We start from the raw sequence: 26,131 nt of genomic DNA on the forward strand, positions 1-26,131 counted from the left end.
ACGATCGAGCCCTCCACAATCACCTGACGGAGCGTCGCTCCGAAAGCTAGTGTGCTTCCAATTAAACCTGTTGGACTATAACCTGGTGTTGTGTGATTTTTAACTCATATAACATGACAGTCCCACTCCCATGCAATCCCATGTTATAAGGAAATCACATAATAGCAGCACCATTTAAACCAATGGGACTGAATCACGTTATAACCAATATAAGTAAGGAAAGTTCACATTCTACAAATAATGGTCTAACTTCTTCAACTGTGTTATAGCCAATTCGTGTTGAAAAACGTGCATTATGACAGAACTGACTGGAGATAGAGTGCGGCTGTTTAAGAGTAAATCTACATCTAACACGTGTGAATCTTTTAAAGGCCAGTTGAGTACAGCTCAGGATCACCATGTTCCTGTGACAATGAAGGAGAAGGATGGCAAAATTATTGAATGACAAGACAAATTGACAGCTTAGTCAAAAAGAAAAAGGAGGCATACAGAGCCCTTGAAAAATACAAAGATAGCAGGAAAGAACACAAATAAGGAATTAGGAAGGCTAAAGGATACCATGAAATGCCTATGGCAAACATGATATGAAATCTTTGTATCGTCTTTAATCACAGGAGAGGTCCCAGAGAACTGGAGAATAGCCAATGTCATTCCTTTGTGTAAGGCATACTCCATAAAATTACAGGCTTTACATCATTGGGAGGGAAATAATTGGAGAAGATTTTAAGGATAGAAACAAATATGGACTTACTAGCAACAGGCAGCTTGGCTTTGTATCAGCAAGATCACGACTCACAAACTTGATTGAGTTTTTTGAGGAAGTGACAAAAATAATTCATGGGGCAAGGCAGTACATGTTTGCTATATAGAGAAAGTGAGGATATGGACTTTAGCAAGGACTTTGACAAGGTCTGTCATGGTACGTTGATACGAAAGATAAAGTTACATAGGATCTGAGGTGAGCTGGTAGGATGAATACAAAATTGGCATAGAAGACAGTGCTGGTGGAAGGGATTTTTTTTTGTCTGGAAATCTGTAACCAGTGTTGTTGCACAGGGTTCAGTGCTGGGACCTCTGTTTGATAATATATCACCATGTATCACCATGCATTCATCCAGATTAAACTCCATCTGCCATTTTTTCACCCAAGTCTCCAGCCTATCTGTATCTGGCAATCCTCCTCACTATCCACAGTTCTCTCAATCTTTGCCATCTGCAAACTTACTAATCAGGCCATCTACATTCTCCTCCAAATCATTTATATATATATATATATATATATATATATAAATGATTTGGAGGAGAATGTAGATGGCCTGATTAGTAAGTTTGCAGATGGCAAAGATTGAGAGAACTGTGGATAGTGAGGAGGATTGCCAGATACAGATAGGCTGGAGACTTGGGTGAAAAAATGGCAGATGGAGTTTAATCTGGATGAATGCATGGTGATACATTTTTAAAGGTCTAATGTAGGAAGGAAGTATACTGTAAATGGCAGAGCCCTTAAGCATCAACATACAGAGGGATCTAGGTTTACAGGTCCACAGTTCCCTGAAAATGGCAACACAAGTGTACAAGGTGGTCAACAAGTCACATAGCGTACTTGATCAAGTCAGAGTATAAAAATTGGCAAGCCACGTTGCAGCTGTATAGAACTTTAGTAAGACCACACACGACCAGAAGGATGTATAAGAGTTGGCAGGCCATGCTAGTCATATAAGAGTTTGATTTGGCCACTTTTGGAATATTGCACGAAGTTCTGATTGCCACATAACCAGAAAGATGTGGATGCTTTGGAGACAGTACAGAGGAGGTTCACCAGGATGTTGCCTGGTATGGGCACTAGCTAAGAAGAGAGTTTGAGTAGATTAGGATTATTTTCATTAGAAAGACAGAGGTTGAATGGGAAAACCTGATTGAGATCAACAAAATCATGAGAGGCATAGACAGGGTGGATAGCAAGAAGCTTTTCCCCAGAGTGAGGAAACTTGTTTACTGGGGGGTCACAAGTTCAAGGTGAGAGGGGAAAAGTTTAGAGAAGATATGCATGGAAAGTTCTTTAGGCAGAGGGTGGTGGGGGGGGGGGGGGGGGCGGTGACTGGAACATGTTGCCAGTGGTGGTGGTGGTAGGGGTGGGAACAATAGCATCATTTAAGATGTATTTAGACAGATACTCGAATGGGCAGGGAACAGAAGGATACAGATCCTTAGAAAATAGGCGACAGATTTAGATAGAGGATTTGGATCAGCACAGGCTTGGAGGCTGAAAGGCTTATTCCTGTGTTGTAATTTTCTTTGTTCTTGGACGTGCAGACTTCAGTGAGGGTACAGAAATGATTTCCCAGGATGTTGCCTGGTTCGGAGGGTACTAGCCAGGAGGAGAGATTGGACAAACTTGGTTTGTTGTTACTTGGATATCAAAAGATGGCAGCCGATGATATATACAAAATAATGAGATGAATGGATAGAAGAGACATAGTCTTTTTTCGCAGGGTACAAATATCAATTATTAGGGAACATTGGTTTAGGGTAAAAAAGGGAAAGTTTTAAGAAGATCATAGAATCCCAAGAGAATGGAAACAGGCCATTTAGCCTTGAGATGTGAAAGACCGGTTTTTTGTTTCACACAGAGGGTGGGAAGTACCTGGAATGCATTGTCAGAGGAGTTGGTGGAGGCAGATAGTCATAGAATCATACAGCATGGAAACAGACCATTTGGTCCAACCAATCCATGCTGACCATAATCCCAATCTAAACTAGGCCCACGTGCCTGCTCTTGGTCCACATCACTCCAATTCATGTACTTATCTAAATGTCTTTTAAACGTTGTAACTATGTCTGCATCTACCACCTCCTCAGGAAGTTCATTCCACATGCAAATCACCCTGTGTAAAAAAAGTTGGTTCTCATGTCTTTGTAAAATCTCTCTCCTTTCAGACTCTTGACAGGGAAATGAACAGGCAGGGAATAGAGGGATATGGACCACACAGAGGCAAAAGTTTTTAAATTTAGGAAGGGATGTGTCAGTGCAGTCTCAGTGAGCAGAAGAGCCTGTTTCTATACTGTACTGTGTTTTATTCTTCCTTCTTTCTCATTTTTTCACTGGATCAGGGCAGTAAGTGGTGAGATCAGCATTGATCATCTGGTATAAATGGAACAGAGTACTGATGAGGTCAAAATCTAGAGAGCATACTCTCTGGAATAGTAGAAGAGGGAGGGTCAAAACTCACTCTCCTCCCTAAACATCCTCACCACAACATCAACAGATCATTTACCTAAATTATCTTTTTGCCCCACTTTCTTGATAGACATTTCCCTATCGGCTACATCATTCTTTATCGGACAATTCCCATAGAACCACAATGCTGCCCTGTTCCTCCCAAACTCATTTTGCATTGGAAAACAGCTCAAAATCCAGACAGCATAAAGATTGGCTGCTCCTGTACATGTTCCAGGCAATTAATACCTCCATCACCCCAAAGATGTGAACCCTCCTCCCATCCAGACATCCTAAAAATGCCTAGCACAAGGACAATGTGCATTTATATAGCACCAATTCTGCCCTCAGGATATGGCAACTCATTTTAGAGTCAATGAAGTAATTGACATGTTGTCATTGTTGTAAAGTTGCAACAATCAGCTGGCTTGTTTTTCCACACCAATCTACCATAAATAAAAATTTCAATAACAAGAATTTCTATGTAATGTGGGCTGAAAGATATATACTTTCCCACTCTTCTTTCAAATAGAGTAATAGATTTTTTTTTTAACCCCTAACTGAAAAAGCAAATTAAATCTGATGGAACAATTCATACAGAAGACTAATTCAATTTAATCATACAGGGTTATGTACTCATCTCTGGAGTAAGACTTGACCCACAGGCATTAAGGTAAGTGCTACCCACTAAACCATACAAATATCAACTGAGGAAGCTGCTGCCTAGTGCAGGGGTCTAGTGACACTGACTCCTTCAATTGTAGCTTCAAAACAGTTAGGTCAGAGTTGGAAATTCAGCTAACTACAACTTTGTTGTATTGAAATACAAGGAACCTTTATGACAGTACTGCAAGAAGCAAGAAACATTTAGGATAGATGAGAGTTTGACTGGGAGCTGAATGCTAGAGAATTGAGATTTAAAATCCCATTCTCTGATTATTAGGCCATGCTGACTCAGTGATAGATTGGCTTCATAACACACTGCAAGATTGAGAGAAATTGCAGAGTAACTTTGCAGAGAATACAAAACGGTGTATGGGGCTTCAGATTAGTGACAGGAGCTTTAAAGTCAGGAGCTAAAAGAGATCAGTACCCAACCTACATGATGGACTACATGATCTCTTTCTGATCTACAATATGTCTGAAAGTCTATGAATTAGGGATTCATAGAATTCACATTCCAAGAAAGATTTAAACAGTCAATCTTATACTTTGTTCTGTTAACAAAAAAGATTTAGCATTTACAAATAATCATAAAATACATTCATTAAAACTTTGGACATATAAAATGTTTACTTTGTATGTTATGTACAAGAGAATCAAAACTTAGCAACTCCATTTCTATTTGAAAATTAAATGTTCCAGAAAAATTACTTCACACCTTTAAAAGTAGGTCATTTGCTGGTCCTGTACTGAGAAAGGAGTTCAAAGCAAAAATGCAGCCAATACCAGGATTCAAAAAGTAGAAGAATTCTGGTCTGACAGACAGCTGTAACTCTCTAAATACTGTCAGACCTGTTGGGAATCTTAGCCATTTGCTGTTTGTATTTGGAACCAGAAGTATCCAAATCACAAACCCCCACAGGCACATGCTACTGTGTTGATAGAGTTCTTGTTTCAGGGAGGTCCAGGTCACCGACCACCCATTACAAAGCTTGGATCTTCACAGTCGTCCACCTTGTTGTTGGGGCTGTTCTCCTCTTCCTCACTGCTGGAATTTTCAGAGCCTAGAGGACAGATTAGAGAAAGTGATATTCACAAAAGGATACTTGAGTGTTCAACCATTATCTCAGAATGTTTGTCATAATTGTGCAATGAAGTCTGCCTGAACAATTGTATAAATGGAGTGCTGTCTGATACTCTTTTTCTTCTTCACAGGTAAAGAAATTATCAGCTCCTAACAAAAATCTGGGATACTAAAGAGAGATGAAGTGATGGCAAATATGATGAGGTAAAGGGAGACAAAGTAATACCGCAAGCTATCAATTTGGTTTAGGATTACAATTACTAACAGAGTCAGAGAGATGTCAGAGATGTACAGCATGGAAACAGACCCTTTGGTCCAACCCGTCCATGCCAACCAGATATCCCAACCCAATCTAATCCCACCTGCCAGCGTCCGGCCCATATCCCTCCAAACCCTTCCTATTCATATACCCATCCAAATGCCTCTTAAATGTTGCAATTGTACCAGCCTCCACCACATCCCCATGCAGCTCATTCCATACATGTACCACCCACTGCATGAAAAAGTTGCCCCTTAGGTCTCTTTTATATCTATAAGGCCAGAGATTGTAAGTTTTTTTTATAAAAAGTTTAAAGCCTGTACCTGAATGCATAGAGGGATGGCTCGCTAAGACAGATAGAAATAAATAGAGATATGGATGCAATGTGACCAAGGCAGGGTTGTGAATGCTGAAGGGAATGTGGAATGACAGAAAGCTAAGAAAAAGTGGTGAGAGTGCTCTGTTTGTTCAAGACAGCCTTAATTCAGAACTGAGGTAAGGCCTTAACTTCAAAGACTAGATTAGATTAGGTTACTGAGGATTAGATTATATTACTTAGTGTGGAAACAGGCCCTTCGGCACAACAAGTCCACATCGACCCGCCAAAACGCAACCAACCCAGGCCCATTCCCCACATTACCCCTTCAGCCAACACTATGGGCAATTTAGCATGACCAATTCACCTAACCTGCATCTGGAGGAAACCCACGCAGACACAGGGAGAATGTGCAAACTCCACATAGTCAGTCGCCTGAGGCAGGAATTGAACCCAGGTCTCTGGCGCTGTGAGGCAGCAGTGTTAACCACTGTGCCACCGTGCCACTGACAGTGACATAGAATGAGTTTGGATAGAGATAAGAAATAAAGGTGAGAGATCCCTAGTGGAAGCAGATTGTTGGTCCCCCAATGGTCGGATAGACAATACAGAGAAAAATAAATGGAAGATGAAAGAAATGCACTGCAATTACCATGGGTGACTTTAACCTACATGTGGATTGATAGAATCTGATTGGCAAAGATAGCCTGGAAAATGAACTCATTCTATTCAGGACAGTGAACATTCTTGAGTCAAACAGGGAGCAGGCTATTCTAGACTTTGTAAAGTGCCACAGTACAGCATTGATCAATGATGATAAAGAAGCCTCTAGATGACAGCAGTCACAACATAACAGAATTTCATGTTTGGTCTGAAGGGGAGAAATGTGATGCCACAGCTAAAATTTTAAACCTAACTAAAAGTAAAAGAGGGTATGAAGGCAGAGCTCGTTACAGTGAACTGGGAAGCTAGATTAAAAGGTAGGACAGTGAATTTGTAATTGCAGACTTTTAATAACTCTCAGCAAAGATTCACCCCAGTGAGAAAGAAAAGTTGTTTGACAAGGATGAATCAACTGTGACTATATAGGGACGTTAAGGGGAGTGTTGCATGAAACTGCAGAGATTAATGCAAGCTTACCAGACTGAGCAGTCTTTAAGAACTAGCCAACAATGATTATCAGGATAATAAAGGGAGTGAAAACAAAGTATGACTGAAAACCAACTATAATATGAAAACAGGTAGTAAGAGTTTCTCCAAATATTTTAATCAAAAAAAAGTAAATTGAACTAATGTTGGTGCTTTAGTGTGTGTCCGGGCAATTAATAATGGAAACCAAAGGCTTTTTTTTTCCAGGTAGGTACAGATTTACAATATGAATCAGTGACTGGATTGAAGGAACTGAACAAATAATGACTAAGGTTTCCGACAAACCAAAATAGGTAAGCAAGTATATTAGTAGTCCAAGAAAGTGTATTAACAAAAGAAATAGTGTGGTCAAATGAGGGGGCAAAAATTTGGCAGAGGAATAGATGAAAATGTAAACTTATCCACTTTGGTAAGAGTAGGAATGCGTAAAACAATTTAAATGGAGATAAATTGCAGAAATGGGGTCCTCCTTCAACATTAACAGAGTCACATATCAGTATAATAACTAACATTGCAAAACTTTTATTAAATATCAGAAGTTAACAGGTTTCTAAATAACGTACTAAACCACATTGAAAAATTCAGCTTTAAATTAATTGCATTACCTTTTAGAGCCTGGCTCAGCATGTCTCTCTACATAGGACTTTCAGTAGAATTGTGGAGTTTAAAATAAAGAGAATGCAACGTTTCCTAAACAGATCACCTGATGAAAAGGCCACAACCTGAACCATTAACTGTTTCTCTCCCCACACTTGCTGCCAAGCATTTCCAGTTTCATTTCTTAAAATGGTTCTAGGCGCTGCATTTCAGGCACAGAATAAGCAACAAGAGTTTTGATGGAACCTTCAGCAACTACTTTTCCTGAAAGAATTCCAGGCATTGATTTTGATGCAGCCCAGAATAAATCAGAAATGGAGCGCAGCTCACCTTCTGTGGTTTTTGTAGAGTCCTGCTTGGCTTTCTTTGCCAACAGCTTCTTCTCCTTTAACTTCTGACTGTATTGAGAAAAATAAGTTAGTAATTTGCTCCTTATACCTAAATTTAAAATTTTGAATTAATTCTTCTCAATCCAGATAAAAAGCTTTGCTTTCAGCCAGTATGTCATTAATTAAATTGGCTAATGATGAGTGCAAATATTCCCATGATCTACAACTTTTTCCCCTCTGCCAAGTGCAATTGAATTCCTGCTTGGAGAACAAGGCAGCATCTTCAGACTCTCACTAAAATTGGTTGCAGTGCCTAGTGAGCGCAGATTGGTTCAAGATAACCAATGGGCGGCACGGTGGCACAGTGGTTAGCACTGCTGCCTCACAGCGCCTGAGACCCGGGTTCAATTCCCGCCTCAGGCGACTGACTGTGTGGAGTTTGCACGTTCTCCCCGTGTCTGCGTGGGTTTCCTCCGGGTGCTCCGGTTTCCTCCCACAGTCCAAAGATGTGCAGGTCAGGTGAATTGGCCATGCTAAATTGCCCGTAGTGTTAGGTAAGGGGTAAATGTAGGGGTATGGGTGGGTTGTGCTTCGGCGGGGCGGTGTGGACTTGTTGGGCCGAAGGGCCTGTTTCCACACTGTAAGTAATCTAATCTAATCTAATAACTGTGGCACCAATAGCCCCAACCTGGATCAGCAAATTCCATACAAGGAGGGTCTTGACCCCACAGTAATTTTACTGAGTAGCTTAATTACAAATCCATCAGTGGACCCCATCACCAATAACTGATAGAAACTCCTAAAACACATAGCAGAATCAAACAGAACAGGTATGACAGGATAAGCAAAAGTGAGGACTGCAGATGCTGGAGATTAGAGTCGAGAACATGGTGCTGGAAAAGCACAGGTCAGGCAGCATCCGAGGAGCAGGAAAATCGATGTTTTGGGCAAAAGCCCTTCATCAGGAATCCTTCATCAGGTATGACAGGCTGGCAGTTCTGACCTCTCACTGCCACGGTTCCATTGAATTGGAAATGAGAGATAAACTGTAATGTAATTTTTGACTGGGTCTCCTGGATCCAGGAGAAGATTGGCAGCTTTTACCGTTTCTTCCTGCGTTTCTCGGTCTTCTCTTCAGCCACTTTTCGATTGTTGTCCAGTTTCTTCTGAAATTCTTCTTCCAGACTTTGCTGTAAAGTAACAAAATCATTAAAATGAATGATGCAGGCACCAACACAACCATGTAATAACACTCAGTTCACAGTTCATTTCATAGAGAAAGATTATATTCATTGTAAGAGCAGATAGCCTGAAGCCTCTTTGGATGGTTTAGTCACATCAATTATTTCTAAAGATGGGTGCAGTATCAGAATTACAATTCTCGCTGATATATCATCCAACATATTCCTACCCTCCCTCCCTCCGGGCTTTAACTCCTGCCTCAGTCAGCGTCCACTCAATTGGAATAGCCCCTATCTCCTAGGCAGTTTTCTTACTCTGCTCCCCAAACAGGTCAGTATTGCGAAGCTCATTGTGAGAAACCTTCTCAATACATAAAATATGTTTGTTCAAAGTTCATTGTCAAAAAGAGCGTTAACCCAAGCTACAGGATATGTTCACATTTCAAAGGAGAAACAACTCATCTAAAAACAGGAGGAGTTGGTCATTTGGCTTTTTGAGATGTTCTGGTACTGAGCAAGATCATAGTGAATTTGACCTTGGTTTCAACTCCACTTTCTTATCAATTGCCAATAATCCATGACTTCATTATGTTCAAAATCTCTCAGCCTTTAATTCAAAGATTCAGCGCACAGCTCTCTGGGATGCAGAGGTACCAGAATTAGAGGAGTTGCAGGGCTTGAGGAGATGACAGAGACAGGGAGTGGAAGGGCTGCATCTTTTTTTAGTTTTCTTTGTTTTTGATTGTCGACTATAATGGGAAAGGACTTATTAAAACACAGGACTGGAGCAGACATTGGTGACTTTTAAAAATAAGTTACTAGCACCCATTGCAGATCGTGTTTCCACTGCTGCTTTGCAGGAGATAAGATGGTGTGGCATGGCACCACAGTGTGTGCAGAGTGAGAATTGGCTGGCTATTGGTAGGCTGTGGGCTTGTGTAATTATGACTAGCTGAGCATGCTAAAAGGTCATTAGCCTAACATTAACTCATTTACTAGTTCCTGAGCAGTTGAACAGTGAGTGTGAACAGTAATGACAGAAGGTTTATCAGACTAGGCAGGGTCTGTCTCTGTATCTCTACAGCAACTAACTCAAATCTGGAGACAGTTATTCTCTCCCCCCATTCACTGAGCTGTTGCCTCTCAACAGCTATGAAAGTGAGCTTTTTTTTATTCATACAAAGAATGCTGACTGCAGTAAATATGCCAGCATTCATTGATCATCTCTAACTGCCCTGAGGGTAATTAGGAATGAACAACAAATGCTGGCCAATTACAAGTAAGCCATATTGCTGAGAGTCTGGACTCATGTCGACCATACTGGGTAAAGGTTGCAATTTTCTCCCTTAAAAGGACATTAGTAAAACAAATAGTTTTCCTGACAATCTGCAGTGGTTTCATTATCATTAGACACTTAATTGCAGATTTTGTTTTATTGAATTCAAATGTTGCCACGGCAGGAATCAAACCCAGGATTAATAGCCTAGTGAGAATTCCATTGGGCCATCAATGCTAAAGACACAGATGATTTATGCAAAGAACTAAGAATCTGGAAAGAATGGACTCCCGAGAACAGAAAGTCTTGGAAGGGAAATAGAACAAATTATTGAAGTTTGCAGATTGGTGTTATTGAAGTGTGTGTTCACCTTTCTTTCCTCCATCTACTACGCACACATTTATTCTTTGTCAGTGTCTGTCTATAGGGATTTTAAAAGGAGGTGGGAATTTTAGCTTGTACAGGCATTTGTTGATAATTCATAGCTGTTTACATACGATTAGATTAGAGTACCTACAGTGTGGAAACAGGCCCTTCAGTCCAACAAGTCTACACCGCCCCTCCGAAGAGCAACCCACCCAGACCCATTCCCCTACATCTACCCCTGACTAATGCACCTAACTCTACAGGCAATTTAACATGGCCAATTCACCTAACCTGCACATCTTTTGGACTGTGGGAGGAAACCAGAGCACCCGGAGGAAACCCACACAGACACGGGGAGAATGTGCAAACTTGATGGACCGAGCTGGGAATCAAACCCAGGTCCCTGGTGCTCTGAGCCACTATGCCGTCCACAATAAAGTATATGATGGGCATTTACTTATTTACAACAAACAGGCGCTCTTGTTAAACAGAGGAGCCTGGTCAGTGTTTTCTGTTAACCAGATTCCTTCAGACAGATAAGACAGAGACTTTATGTACGTTGATTAAATCATGAACGTTGTGGTGACACTAAAATACGGTGGGACACATTTTCCCAAGTGGGTCATAACAGAGAGGGTGAACATAAATAGGGATTTGAAAGAAGGATGAGAATTTTTGTTGTTTCATTGCAAGACAGGACAGGTCACTTAACTGGGGGTGGAGAGGAGCTGCAGTTGGGTGGTTGACTTACAACAAGGGCACAGGAACCAGTTGTAACTTCAGGTTGAGAGAATGTGCATGATTGACCATGACAGCATTGGAATAGTCGAGTCAGAATAAGGTCCTATATAATAGAGATTAGCGTGTAAAATTAAATCACATGGGTTTGGAAGGAGCATACCAATTTGGACAATGTGAATACATTTGAAGACATCCATTTTGGTAGCAAAAACAGGAGGGTGGATTATTATCTGAATGGCGATAGATTGGGAAAGGGGGAGGTGCAATGAGACCTGGGTGTTCTCGTACACCAGTCACTGAAACTGAACTTGCAGGTGCAGCGGATGATAAAGAAGGCAAATGGTATGTTGATTTTCATAGTGACATGATTTGAATGCAGGAGCAGGGATGTTTTGCTGTAATTGTAGAGGGCCTTAGTGAGACCATATTGTGTGCAGTGTTTGCCTCCTTATCTGAGGAAGGATGTTCTGGTGATGGAGGGAGTGCAATGATGATTTACCATATGATTCCAGGACTAGTGTGTGAAGAGAGACTGGACCGTTAGAAAAATGAAGGGTGATCTCAGAGAATAGAATTCTAATAGGATTCGACAGGATAATTGTACGATTGTACGAAAGATGGCCGGGGATAGTCCAGAACCAGCGTACGGTTATGGGAAAGATCATTTGGGACTAAGACAATTGGAAATTTCTTCACCCTGACAGTAGTAAGCCTGTGGAATTTTCTTGTCACAGAAAGTGACTAAAGCCAAAACATTGTGAAGGAGTTAGATATCATTCTTATGGCTAATGGGATCAAAGGGTATGGGGCAAGAGCGGGTATGAAGTAAAATGATCATACTGAATAGCAGTACAGGCTTAGAGGGCCCAACGGTCCACTTCTGCTCCTATTTTATGTTTCTATGTAACAAAGAAATGGGCAAACATTTCAGCAGATGAGCTGAGTCAAAGGTGGAGATGGGAGATTTGGAAATTGGGGATCTTCCTGGTAGTGTCAATATCACTGATATTCAAACAAGGCTCAGAGTTTGTAAAGAGTTGAGTTAAATTCTAGACAATTGGCAAGGAAATCAATGAAGTTGGCAACAGGAATTGAAAATAATGGCATCAGTCTTCCCAGGAGAGGTTTAATATCAATTACACATTAACTGAACGCTGAGAAATGATCACTGTTAAAAGATTTTTAACAAAACAGATCTCGAATCTAAAACTCTGGTCTCCAAACTACCATCCTAACAGTATAGCCAGTGCCGAGGATATGAAACTCACATTCACCACAGACTCTCTGAAACCACTTGGGCAATGCACATTACAGACAGTTTTGAGAGTAGTGTAAAATTAACTTGCAAGCAGACTGCAGCACATACATTCAATGAAACCACTGCAGTTGACACAGCAATAGATTTGAATGGTTGAAATCTCAAACACCAGTTAGGATGTACACTGATCCTGGAGTTCAGACCAACACTGCTTTCATTTTATGTGCAGTATTGAAAGAATCACACACCTGTGCTGCCTGCTTTTCCATGAACTCCTCCCTCATATATTCCCTTCGCCGCAGGTGCCTGTAAACATGGAATTCTCCACTGCCTGCACCAGCACTTGATCCTATTATCAGAGCAGAATGACAACACAATGTGGAGAAAAGGGTGTACAGTAAAACAGAACGTTACCATTTAAATCAAAACATCCTATTAATGTTTGATGTAAAAGACTATCAATCAGATAGCAACTGTACTCTGGCATCTGTACCTGCACATAGAAAGAAAAGAGTATAATGTGACTGGGCGACACACTGTGTCTGATGGGTAGCTCTGCAGAATGTGGAACGGTGACCACAATCACTGTTGAGAATATCTCAAACAGTTTCAAATCATCAGTTAAGCTGTAACTCTCCCTACCTGAAGATTATACTATTTGACCAACCATTATTAATGACTAGTTATAGAAGGGATGTTTCAATTTTGCTAAAATACACAAAGGAGGAGACATGGTGGCAGAAATCTCTTCATATTTCTGGTTTTTCAAATATTTGTCCACGAAACAGGTTAGTTATTGGTTTAGGTTTACATTCCATTCTTAAATAAACTGCAGGGGTTCTACGTTGAGGACAGAAGTCCAGATGTACATTCAAAGACAATAAGGAAAAGGAGGGAAGCACCACAAGTTCTTCAATTGATCCAATCACCAGTTCACATTGCTCTTGGAACTGAAGCAACCAAAAAGGGAAAAATGAAAGCATTGTTTCGTCGCAGTAAATCAAAATAAGACAACAATGGCATATCGCAGGTCATAGAGGAGAACAGTACCTCACCTGCAATGAATGCCAATTACATGCCTGAAGCTTTCTAACTTTGGATCATACTTTACTGAACGAACACCTTCTGCATTTCTTTTAAGTTATTGTTCATCATTTAAAACTATTACATTTGCCTGCTACCCAGAATTGACTCATCCATCTCAAAGCAAAAATCTGGCAGATGAAGTATAATGTGGGAAATGGAAAGTGGTTCATTTTGGCAGGGATAATGAAGTGTTACTTAAATGGACAACGTTTACAGAATTCTGAGCTGCAGCAGGATCTAGGCGCTGTGGTACTCAAATCTCAAAATGTTAGTATAAAGGTGCAGCAAATACCTCAGCAACTAATGGATGCTGCCTTTAATACAAGTGGGATTGAACACAAAGAATTATGTCATGCTTCAGTTATACAGGGCATTGGTGAGACCACCATCTTGAAAACCATGTACAATTTTGGGCTTAACTAAGGAAGGATGCACCAAAGGCAGTTCAGAGGAGTTTACTACATTGATATCTGGAATGAGCTAGTTATTTTAAGGATAAGTTGAACAAACGAGGCTTAATCCATTGGAGTTTAGAGCAAGGGGTGACTTGGTTGAAGTGTAGCCCAATTACTACTCCACCTTACATTGTTCCGGATCCAATTATTTTCCGAAGGTTATCTCTGGATTATTTTACAACCTCTCACTTTCATCATAATTTGTAAACAGAAAATACAACAGGTTTATTGAATAGGTCATCCTCCTTCACCAGTGTCAACATTACTAATCATTTTAAAGTTGCAAATAAAAACTTTTCAAAATACATGGAACAGGCACCCAGAGTGTAAAAGGCCCGGATGAGGCGGAATTTCTCAAAAGTGTACAAGAAAGTTTCCTAAATCAATATGTAGAAGGCTCTACTTGGGAGGGTGTAACATTGGACCTCCTCTTTGAAAACGAGGTCAGGCAAGTGACTGGAGAGCACTTTGGGTCCAGTGATCATAACTCTCTCAGTTTTAACATAGTTATGGAAAAGAATAGGACAGGTCCACAGGTTAAGGTGCTAAACTGGAGTGGGGCCATTAGGCAGGATCGAGCAGAGGTCAACTGGGTCAGTCTGTTTGATGGAAAAAGAATGACTGGCAAATAGATGTCTTTTAAAATTTGATGTCAAGAGTCCAGGGATAAAACGTCCCTGTTAGGATAGAGGTAAAAGCTGGCAATGGTCAGGAAAAAGGTGGCAGCGTGCATTGGGTTTAAGCTATTGGGCGCAAGTGAATCCCGAGATGACTATAATAAGTGTAGAAGCACACTTAAGAGGGAAATCAGAAGAGCAAAAAGAAGGTATTAGATGGATCTGGCAGACAAGATTAAAGATAATCCCAAGAGGTTCTATAGCTATACTAACAGTAAAACAGAGCCTTGGGAAAGATTAGCATGACCATCTATGTGCAGAGCCACAGGAGATGGGGGAGATTTTCAATGAATATTTCTCCTCAGTGAGGAGAGAACCATGGATGCTAAGGAAATAAGGGAAACAAGTGGACAAGTTTTGGACTGTACACATATTACCAGAGAGGAGATGGATTCAAAATTGACTCGAGGGTGATGGTTGAAGGTTGTTTCTTAGACTAGAGGCCTGTGATTGTGGTGTGCCACAGGGGTTGGTGTTGGGATTGTTGTTATTCGTTATTTACATAAATGATCTGGATGCGAAGGTACAAGGCATGATTAGAAAGTTTGTGAATGACAAAATTAGGAGGTATTGTTGATAGCAAGGAAGGTTGTCAAAAATTAGAGAGAGATCTTGATCAGATGGGGGAGTGGGCTGAGGATTGGCAAACGCAATTCAATACAGTGACATGTGTAAAGTCAAATCAAGGTAGGACTGATACAGTAAACACTAAGGTCCAGAGGAGTCACGTGGAACAGAGGGACCTAGGAATACCAGTATATAGTTTGTTGAAAGCGGTGTCACAGGTAGACAGGGTGGTGATTAAGGCATTTAGCATGCTGGCTTCCATCCGTCGAGGCACTGGGCATAAGAGTTGAGGCATTATGTCACAGTTGTATAAGCCATTGGTGAGGCCGCACTTGGAGTTTGTTTTTTTTTAGATTAGATTACTTAGTGTGGAAACAGGCCCTTCGGCCCAACAAGTCCACACCGGCCCGCCGAAGCACAACCCACCCATACATCTACCCCTTACCTAACACTACGGGCAATTTGGCATGGCCAATTCACCTGACCTGCACATCTTTGGACTGTGGGAGGAAACCGGAGCACCTGGAGGAAACCCACGCAGACACAGGGAGAATGTGCAAACTCCACACAGTCAGTCGCCTGAGGCGGGAATTGAACCCGGGTCTCTGGCGCTGTGAGGCAGCAGTGCCACTGTGCCGCCCACTAATTGTGTGCAGTTGTACTGTGAGTATTGTGTGCAGTTTTGGTCACCCTATTATAGGAAAGACACAGTTAAACTGGAAAGAGTGCAAAGATGATTTATAACAATGTTGCCAGGACTAGGGAGAGTTATAGAGAGAGGTTGGCCAGGATAGGACTTTATTCTTTGGAACGTAGGAAAGTGACCTTATTCAAGGTATATAAAATCATTAGTGTCATAGATAGGATGAATGCATATAATATTTTTCCCAGGGATGGGGAATTGAAAACTAGAGGGCACAGTTTTAAGGCGAGGGGGAAAGATTTAGGAAGGACCTGAGGGGCAACTTCTTCTTGCAGAGATTGATGTGTAAATGGAATGGGCTGCCAGAGAAAGTGGTTGAGGCAGGTACAATAGCAACATTTAAAAAAACATTTGGGCAGGTATATGGATGGCAAGGGTTTAGAGGGATATGGACCAATTTGGGCTGAAAGGCCTGTTTCCATGTCGTATTACTCTATGACTCTATGAATCTAGCACATTACAGAAGAGGGAGTAGAACAGAACCTCACCTGCAAAAAATCTCAATTACATGCCTTCTTGTCATACTGAAAGTCACTGATTCACTGAGTCCTTCAAGAACATAAAGGAGTAAATCGCTGTAACCAGTCAAGATAATACACTAACCAGAAAAAAACCCAGGGAGCTGGGAAAGACAGCATAACAAGACATTTACTTCACGCATTTAGCTGGGTAAGCTGCACGGTCCTAGAAAGTTGTTCTCTGATTTCAGTTAGTACTATAGTTAAACTGTGGAGAGAAGTTTTTATCTTGTGGGAGGATATCAAACATGGGCTCACTGTTTAAAACTCAGGGGTCTCCATTTGAAAGAGAGATTAAGCTTTTTTTTTCCTGAAGGTCATGTCTCTTTGAAATTTGCCTCCTGAAAAGATAGTGGAAGCAGAAGCTTTGAATTTTTTTTAAATAGCAGAGGTAGATAATTTTGCTAAGGAGTTGAAAGGTTATCAGGGTAGATGGGAGTGCGGTTGAGGTTACGTCAGATCAGCCATGACTTTATTGAATGGCAGAGCAGCTTGAGGTGCTGAATGGCTTCCTCTGCTCCTATTCATGTATCTGACTTCACTGGGGTCCCAACAGGTGGTGGTGGTGGTGGTTTTGGGAAGCAGGGTGGTGAGGGGTGGGATGAGGAGTTGAAGAAGAGGAGGGAAGCCAACTGGGCTGCAGCATTCAATTATGAGTTGGTTAATACTCATCCAAGGTCAGGGTGTTACCGAGATATCAGACAGGTTTGAGTACAAAATTCCATGCAAGGACTGCACAAAACACTATATAGGACAAACAGGAAGACAGCTAACGATCCGCATCCACGAACATCAACTAGCCACGAAACGACACGACCAGCTATCCCTAGTAGCCACACACGCAGACGACAAGCAACGTGAATTTGACTGGGACAACACTACCATTATAGGGCAAGCGAAACAAAGAACAGCCAGGGAATTCCTAGAAGCTTGGCACTCATCCACAAACTCCATCAACAAACACATAGACCTGGACCCAATATACTGGCCACTACAGCGGACAGCTGAAACTGACAACCGGAAGCAGCAGGGACAGGCCACTATAAATGCCGGAGGAAACACCACAGAAGCGCTTCACAGGAGGTTCCCAAGCACTGAGGATGTCACCTAGACAGGGGACGAAACGTTTGCAACAAAAACTTCCAGCTCGGCGAACAGAACCACAGCAGGTTTGAGTACAGCTACAATGCTCTCTAAAAGTCTGAATGCCCTTTTAACAACATCACTGCATATAATTTTACATATTCTTCAATATCTAATACCTAGTAATTGTTCTGTGCAGAGAGATTAAAAATATGGCATCTGGACTACACAGATTCCCAAGACAACCTGAAGATCGATCCCTTGGAAAGGTACTGTATTAATGGAAATAATTGCTTCCGAGCAGAAGGAACTGGAGCATAAAGTGGTAGCAGAAATATTGATAAAGACCAACATTTACCCATGACATCACGAACAAATTCGGGTGGTGGCCGTGGAGCCCAGTCTTTGGGTTTTTCCAAGATTGGTACTTGCTTCTCCTACAAGAAATTGATGTAAAATTTTCATTAATATCAAATCTTTCAAACTGATTCCTACATCCTCTCAATTTATCACAGGGTCCAGAAAAGCACTGAAAATCATGCTGTTAGCAGAATTCTCCCTCCTTCTCACTTAACATAGCACAACGAATGGAGTATTATGCAGGAAAATATGAAGTTATTCATTTTGAAAGGGAGAACAAAAACAGTTTTATTTAAATAGAGAGAAACTACAGAAAACTGCAACACCAAGAGACCTGGGGAGTTTAACAGTAATGAAGTTGTACTGCGACCACAGAAGGTGCTGGTGAGACCACAATCTGGAGGACTGTGAGCAGTTTTGGTTCCCTTAAAGAAAGATATCATTTCATTGCAAGCAGCTCAGAGGAGGTTCACTAGAATGATCCTTGGTGTGGAGGGATTATCTCATGAGCAAAGGCTTAACAAGTTGGGAGTCGACTCACTGCAGTTTAGAAGAATGAGAGGTGATTTCATTGAAACATATAAAGATTCTTAAGGGGCTTGAAAGGGTAAATGTTAACAAGATGTTTTCCCTCATGGGAGAGTCTAGGGCCAGAGGGCATAGTCTCAGAATTAAGGGGTACCAATTTAAGACAGATGAGGGGGAATTTCTTCTCTCAGACGGTTGAGTGTCTTTGAAACTTCTAACCACAAAGAGCTGTGGAGACAGAGTCCTTGTGTATATTTAAGGCTAAGATAGATAGATTCTTGATTAGGAAGAGAATCTAGGGTTACAGGAAAATGGATGTGAGGAATATTGGATCAACTGTGGTCCTATTGAATGGTGGAGCAGACTTGAGCAGCCAAACAGGCAAAAGTGACTTCTGCTGGAGATCAGAGTCAAGATTAGAGTGGTGCTGGAAAAGCACAGCAGGTCAGGCAGCATCAGAGGCAGCCAAACAGCCTACTCCTGTTTCTACTTCTTATGGTAATGCTGTATTGTCATGCCAGTTTGCCCCCCTGCTACTCTTCTCCACCAAGACCATCCATCCACCTTCTCAGAGTTCCACTAGGACTTCTAACAATTCATTAACAACTATTATAAAAATAAGGAATTGTGGATGCTGGAAATCTGAAACAAAAACAGAAATTGCTGGAGAAACCCTACTGAGCATCTGTGAACAGAAAGCATGTATCAATGTATCAAGTCCAGTGATCAGTTTTCAGAAGTGCTGAGTTACCACAATATTGAATTCCATGTTAAGTTTGAAGTTCACATACTGTAGTCCCAAATAAGATATTTCAATTTAAAAGTAAATTATATGGTTTGATAGGCTAAATAGACTAAAAGCTATGATGTTAAATGAACAATGATAAACTTTTCAAGAAATAACTCATATGAAATGTGGAGGATATTCAAGAGTGCAAAGACATGAAATAACTATTATTAACAGTAAACATATTGGAAAAATTTAAGTGACTAAAACCCAAACCCACAGGAGCTATCCTTGGGTTCAAGAGAGCTGCAGAGATAGTGGATGCACTGGTTATGATTCTCCAAGATTCCAGAAAAACTAAAAGACTAGTATTAGCAAATGTAATACTGTCATTTAAGAAATGAGGGAGAAAACAAGAGTGGCAAAAGGAGGTGTAAAGGGGTATTTTCAGTTTGGCATGCTGTACTTAGTGGAGTGCCACAAGGATTAATATAGAGCCCTCAGGAATTTATAACCCATGTTAATAACAGTGTAAGAAACAGATGCATCAAATCTGCTGATGATACAAACCTAGTTGTATATGTAAGCAGTGAAATTTGTAAAGGTTGATACACAGAATTGGTCAAGGAAAACAAATAGCTATGCAGTTTGCCCAGGGAGATGGTCTATTCACCACCAACCCGCACCCATCCTGCTCGTGTATATAATATGTACAATATATAATAGTGTGTGCGCGGCCCCGGCGCGCGCGCACACTATTATATATTGTACATATTATATACATTGTCCCGGGACGACACTCCCTCGTGGCCCGGGTCCGGGTGTGGTTTCACTAACCGGGTTCTTCATTAACCGCTCCAGCTTTAACCGCTGTTCCTCGGCCGCATTCCGCGGGATGACGAGCGGCTGAAGCAGCTTCTTGTTCGGCCGTTTCGCTCCGTCCGCCATCCCCGCCCGGGCCGCGCACGCGCACTAACGCCCTATGATTGTGTTCGTCATCAACCCGCGCCTTAACTCTGCAGCTGGGCAACCTTCTCAACATCCGGGGATTTAACCTTCAACTCCACACTAAAACAAAATATAAACTCACCCCTTACACTGATAGTCCTCCTTGGTAATTGTTTACAGATAAACAGGGCCCACGTTCACACTCTGTCTCATTCTTGGACACGTGTGTCTCCATCAAGGATGGACACCTCAGCACCACACTCTACCGCAAACCCACAGACAACCTCACACTTCTCCAGCTTCCACCCAAAACTTATTAAAATAGCCATTCCCTATGGACAAGCCCTATGCATACACCGGATCTGCTCACATGAGGAGGAACGTGACGGACACCTGGAAGTACTCAAGGATGCCCTCACAAGAACGGGGTACAATGCTCAACTCATCAACCGCCAGTTCCGACGTGCTACAGCAAGGAACCGTAATGACCTCCTCAGGAGACAGACACATGCTGCAACTGACAGGGTACCCTTCGTTGTTCAGTACTTCCCAGGGGCTGAAAAATTACACCATGTTCTTCGTGACCTGCAACACATTATCAATGAGGATGAGCACCTCACCAAGACCTTCCCCACACCTCCACTACTTGCCTTTAAACAACCGCCAAACCTTAAACAGATCATTGTTCGTAGCAAACTGCCCGGCTGTGAGGACAACTCCATACAACCCTGTCACGGTGGACGCTGCAAGACGTGTCAGATTGTGGACATAGATACCACTATTATGCGTGGGAACACCTCCCACCGTGTACATGGCAGGTACTCATGTGACTCAGCCAACGTTGTCTATCTTATATGTTGCAGGCAAGGATGCCTGGAGGCATGGTACATTGGGGAAACCGAGCAAAGGTTACAACAACGGATGAATGGGCACCGCACAACAATCAGCAGACAGGAGGGTTCCCTCCCAGTTGGGGAACACTTCAGTGGTCCAGGACATTCTGCCTTGGACCTTCAGGTGACCATCCTCCAAGGTGGACTTCGGAACAGGCAGTAGAGGAAAGTGGCCAAGCAGAGGCTGATAGCTAAGTTCGGTACCCGTAGGGAGGGCCTCAACCGGGACCTTGGGTTCATGTCACATTACAGGTGATCACCATTGCACTACACACACACACAGATATTCCTACACACACACACTCTCACATACAGACGGACACAGGTACACACAGACGCGCACACAGACACCCACACACACTTCCACACATGCAGCCCCTCACAGTCTTAAGACACTCTGCATTCACTACACACACACATACACTTTCTCACACTCACAACCCCCACCCCAGACAGACGCACACACACTGACAGACAAAGACCCACATGCACACATATATTTTGTGGGGTGAATTTGTACTTGCAGAGTTACATTGCACTTTGCTCAAAAACTGCATACATTCATGTATAACTCTGAGCTCAAAAACTGCATGAATTTATGTATAACTCTGTTATCTCACTTTTTAGATTAGAATCAATCTAAACATCAGGTCATAGACAGAGAACACAGGGTGCCAACACCTTCACCATTGTTAACAGCTAACCCGAGAATGCAACTTTTAAAAAAAAGGGTTTTGTGTATTACACATGAAAGAAGTGAAACTATCACTGTATTCTAACAGATGAAAGGCTTAACAGACAATCAATTTTTCAATGTATAATTTCAGTTACATCACACTGCAAATTTTTGCGATAAATTCTGTGTTACGATCGAGCCCTCCACAATCACCTGATGAAGGAGCGTCGCTCCAAAAGCTAGTGTGCTTCCAATTAAACCTGAAGGACTCACCTTCATCCCCCTCCGTCCATGCATCAATGAATTTAATACATGCCGTGACGTCGAACAATTCTTCTGTTGCCTCCGCCTCCGAGCTTACTTTCACAATCAGGACTCCCGCCCACCTTCCGAGGACCCCTTCGCCCACCTCCAACACACTGCATCCACCTGGACACCCCGCGCTGGCCTATTACCTGCCCTCGACCTCTTCATTTCCAACTGCCGTCGGGACATTAACCGCCTCAACCTGTCTACCTCCCTCCCCCACTCCAACCTCTCACCCTCACAACGCGCAGCCCTCCAATCCCTCTGCTCCAATCCCAACCTCACCATCAAGCCAGCGGATAAAGGGGGCGCAGTGGTAGTCTGGCGCACTGACCTCTAGACCGCTGAAGCCAAACGTCAACTCGAGGACACCTCTTCCTACTGCCCCCTCGACCATGACCCCACCCCCCATCACCAAACCATCTTCTCCCAGACCATACAGAACCTCATCACCTCAGGAGATCTCCCACCCACAGCTTCCAACCTCATAGTCCGGGAACCCCGCACTGCCCGGTTCTACTTCCTTCCCAAGATCCACAAGCCTGACCACCCTGGCCGACCCATTGTCTCAGCATGCTCCTGCCCTACTGAACTCATCTCTACCTACCTCGACACTGTCCTATCCCCCCTAGTCCAGGAACTCCCCACATACGTTCGAGACACCACCCACGCCCTCCACCTCCTCCAAGACTTCCGTTTCCCCGGCCCCCAATGCGTCATCTTCACCATGGAGATCCAATCCCTCTACATCTCCATCCGCCATGACCAGGGCCTCCAAGCCCTCCGTTTTTTCCTCTCCAGACGTCCCCAACAGTATCCTTCCACTGACACTCTCATTCGTTTGGCTGAACTGGTCCTCACCCTTAACAATTTCTCTTTTGAATCCTCCCACTTCCTCCAGACCAAAGGGGTAGCCATGGGCACACGTATGGGCCCCAGCTATGCCTGTCTCTTTGTTGGCCATGTAGAGCAGTTGATCTTCCGTAATTACAGCAGCACCACTCCCCACCTCTTTCTCCGCTACATTGATGACTGCATTGGCGCCATGTCGTGCTCCCGCGAGGAGGTTGAGCAATTCATCAACTTCACCAATACATTCCACCCTGACCTTAAATTTACTTGGAGAAAGTGAGGACTGCAGATGCTGGAGATCAGGTGCACGCCCCCCTACAACCCACCCTGGCATTTTCCCCTGCCACTGCAGTAACTGTAAAACCTGCGCCCACACCTCCTCCCTCACCTCTATCCAAGGCCCTAAAGAGCCTTCCACATCCATCAAAGTTTGACTTGCACATCCACATTTATTGTATCCGTTGCTCCTGATGCAGTCTCCTCTACATTGGGGAGACTGGGCACCTCCTAGCAGAGCGTTTTAGGCAACATCTCCGGGACACCCGCACCAATCAACCACACCGCCCCGTGGCCCAACATTTCAACTCCCCCTCCCACTCTGCCGAGGACATGGAGGTCCTGGGCCTCCTTCACCGCCGCTCCCTCACCACCAGACGCCTGGAAGAAGAACGCCTCATTTTTCGCCTCGGAACATTTCAACCCCAGGGCATTAATGTGGACTTCAACAGTTTCCTCATTTCCCCTTCCCCCACCTCACTCTAGTTCTAAACTTCAAGCTCAGCACTGTCCCCATGACTTGTCCTACCTGCCTATCTCCTTTTCCACCTATCCACTCCACACTCTCCTCCCTGACCTATCACCTTCATCCCCTTCCCCACTCACCCATTGTACTCTATGCTACGTTCTCCCCACCCCCACCCTCCTCTAGCTTATCTCTCCACGCTCCAAGCTCACTGCCTTTATTCCTGATGAAGGGCTTTTGCCCGAAACATCGATTTCGAAACTCCTTGGATGCTGCCTGAACTGAGGGGTTCTTCCAGCACCACTTATCCAGACCCTGTTGGACCATAACCTGGTGTTGTGTGATTTTTAACTTTGTACACCCCAGTCCAACTCCGGCATCTCCAAATCTTCACTGTTCTCTGTGTTCACTGTTCACTGTGTCCACTGTTCTGTGTGCACTGTTCACTGTTCTCTGTGTTCACTCTGTGTTCACCGTTCTCCTTGTTCACTCTGTGTTCAGTGTTCTCTGTGTTCACTGTTCTCTGTGTTCACTATTCTCTGTGTTCAGTGTTCTCTGTGTTCACTGTTCTCTGTGTTCACTATTCTCTGTGTTCACTTTCTCTGTGTTCACTGTACTCAGTGTTCACTCTGTGTTCACTATTCTCCTTGTTCACTCTGTGTTCAGTGTTCTCTGTGTTCACTGTTCTCTGTGTTCAGTGTTCTCTGTGCTCAGTGTTCTCTGTGTTCACTGTTCTGCGTGTTCACTGTTCTCTGTGTTCAGTGTTCTGTTTTCAGTGTTCTCTGTGTTCACTGTTTTCTGTGTTCACTGTTTTCTGTGTTCACTGTTTTCTGTGTTCACTGTTCTCTGTGTTCACTATTCTCTGTGTTCACTGTTTTCTGTGTTCAGTATTCTCTGTGTTCACTGTTCTCGGTGTTCACTGTCGTCTGTGTTCACTCTGTGTTCAGTGTTCTGTGTTCACTCTGTGTTCACTGTTCACTGTTCTCCGTGTTCACTCTGTGTTATGTTTTCTCTCTGTTCACTGTTCACTGTTCTCTGTTTTCTCTCTCTGTATTCAGTGTTCACTGTGTTCACTGTTTTCACTGTTCTCAGTGTTTACTCTGTGTTCTGTGTTCTCTGTGTTCACTATTCTCTGTGTTCAGTGTTTTCTGTGTTCACTGTTCTCTGTGTTCACTGTACTCCGTGTTCTCTCTGTGTTCACTTTGTGTTCACTTTCTCTGTGTTCACTGTACTCAGTGTTCACTCTGTGTTCAGTGTTCTCTGTGTTCACTGTTCTCTGTGTTCAGTGTTCTCTGTGTTCAGTGTTCTCTGCGTTCAGTGTTCTCTGGGTTCAGTGTTCTCTGTGTTCACTGTTCTCTGTGTTCAGTGTTTTCTGTGTTCACTGTTCGCTGTGTTCAGTGTTCTCTGTTTTCAATATTTTCTGTGTTCACTGTTTTCTGTGTTCACTGGTCTCTGTGTTCACTGTTCTCAGTGTTAACTCTGTGTTCACTATTTTCTGTGTTCACTGTTCTCTGTGTTCCTTGTTCGCTGTGTTCAGTGTTCTCTCTGTTCACTGTTCTACGTGTTCACTGTTCTACGTGTTCACTGTTCTCTGTGTTCAGTGTTCTCTGTGTTCACTATTCTCTGTGTTCACTATTCTCTGTGTTCACTTTCTCTGTGTTCACTGTACTCAGTGTTCACTCTGTGTTCACCGTTCTCCTTGTTCACTCTGTGTTCAGTGTTCTCTGTGTTCACTATTCTCTGTGTTCACTATTCTCTGTGTTCACTTTCTCTGTGTTCACTGTACTCAGTGTTCACTCTGTGTTCACCGTTCTCCTTGTTCACTCTGTGTTCAGTGTTCTCTGTGTTCAGTGTTCTCTGTGTTCAGTGTTCTCTGTGCTCAGTGTTCTCTGTGTTCACTGTTCTCTGTGTTCACTGATCTATCCGTTCACTGATCTATCCGTTCACTGTTCTCAGTGTTTACTCTGTGTTCACTGTTCTCTGTTCACTGTTCTCTGTGTTCACTCTTTGTTCACTTTCCCTGTGTTCACTGTACTCAGTGTTCACTCTGTGTTCACCGTTCTCTTTGTTCACTCTGTGTTCAGTGTTCTCAGTGTTCAGTGTTCTCTGTGTTCAGTGTTCTCTGTGTTCACTGCTATCTGTGTTCACTATTCTCTGTGTTCAGTGTTTTCTGTGTTCACTGTTCTCTGTGTTCACTGTTCACTGTACTCCGTGTTCTCTCTGTGTTCACTTAGTGTTCACTTTCTCTGTGTTCACTGTACTCAGTGTTCACTCTGTGTTCAGTGTTCTCTGTGTTCACTGTTCTCTGTGTTCAGTGTTCTCTGTGTTCAGTGTTCTCTGCGTTCAGTGTTTTCTGTGTTCAGTGTTCTCTGTGTTCACTGTTCTGCGTGTTCACTGTTCGCTGTGTTCAGTGTTCTCTGTTTTCAACATTTTCTGTGTTCACTGTTTTCTGTGTTCAGTGGTCTCTGTGTTCACTGTTCTCAGTGTTAACTCTGTGTTCACTGTTTTCTGTGTTCACTGTTCTCTGTGTTCCTTGTTCGCTGTGTTCAGTGTTCTCTGTGTTCACTGTTCTAC

The 26,131-nt window shown here is 42.8% G+C and overlaps 1 protein-coding gene across 1 annotated transcript; it reads right to left on the bottom strand.

Annotated features, from left to right (window-relative positions):
- Positions 1–1,404: 1,404 nt before the first annotated feature.
- prkrip1 (PRKR interacting protein 1) lies at positions 1,405–20,099 on the bottom strand. Its single transcript, XM_043718856.2, has 6 exons — positions 19,978–20,099; positions 17,884–17,962; positions 12,685–12,785; positions 8,719–8,804; positions 7,616–7,683; positions 1,405–4,944 (listed from the first exon to the last, which is right to left on the bottom strand). Exons 1-6 carry the CDS (start codon positions 20,086–20,088, stop codon positions 4,850–4,852), a joined length of 540 nt encoding a protein of 179 aa, XP_043574791.1. The 5' UTR covers positions 20,089–20,099; the 3' UTR covers positions 1,405–4,849.
- Between the last annotated feature and the right edge of the window lie 6,032 nt (positions 20,100–26,131).

The sequence above is a fragment of the Chiloscyllium plagiosum genome, unplaced genomic scaffold, assembly GCF_037043375.1.
Source record: "Chiloscyllium plagiosum isolate Xiang-an unplaced genomic scaffold, Cpla_swu_hap1 HiC_scaffold_31, whole genome shotgun sequence".
NCBI lineage: Eukaryota > Metazoa > Chordata > Chondrichthyes > Orectolobiformes > Hemiscylliidae > Chiloscyllium > Chiloscyllium plagiosum.

Coding starts and splice junctions, on each gene's coding strand:
- prkrip1 (XM_043718856.2), bottom strand. CDS start 20,088: ATGGCGGACGGAGCGAAACGGCCGAACAAGAAGCTGCTTCAGCCGCTC. Junction 12,786..17,883: donor ATTTGTTCGTGATGTCATGG/GTAAATGTTGGT, acceptor CTCTGATAATAG/GATCAAGTGCTGGTGCAGGC. Junction 4,945..7,615: donor CTCTACAAAAACCACAGAAG/GTGAGCTGCGCT, acceptor TCTGTCCTCTAG/GCTCTGAAAATTCCAGCAGT.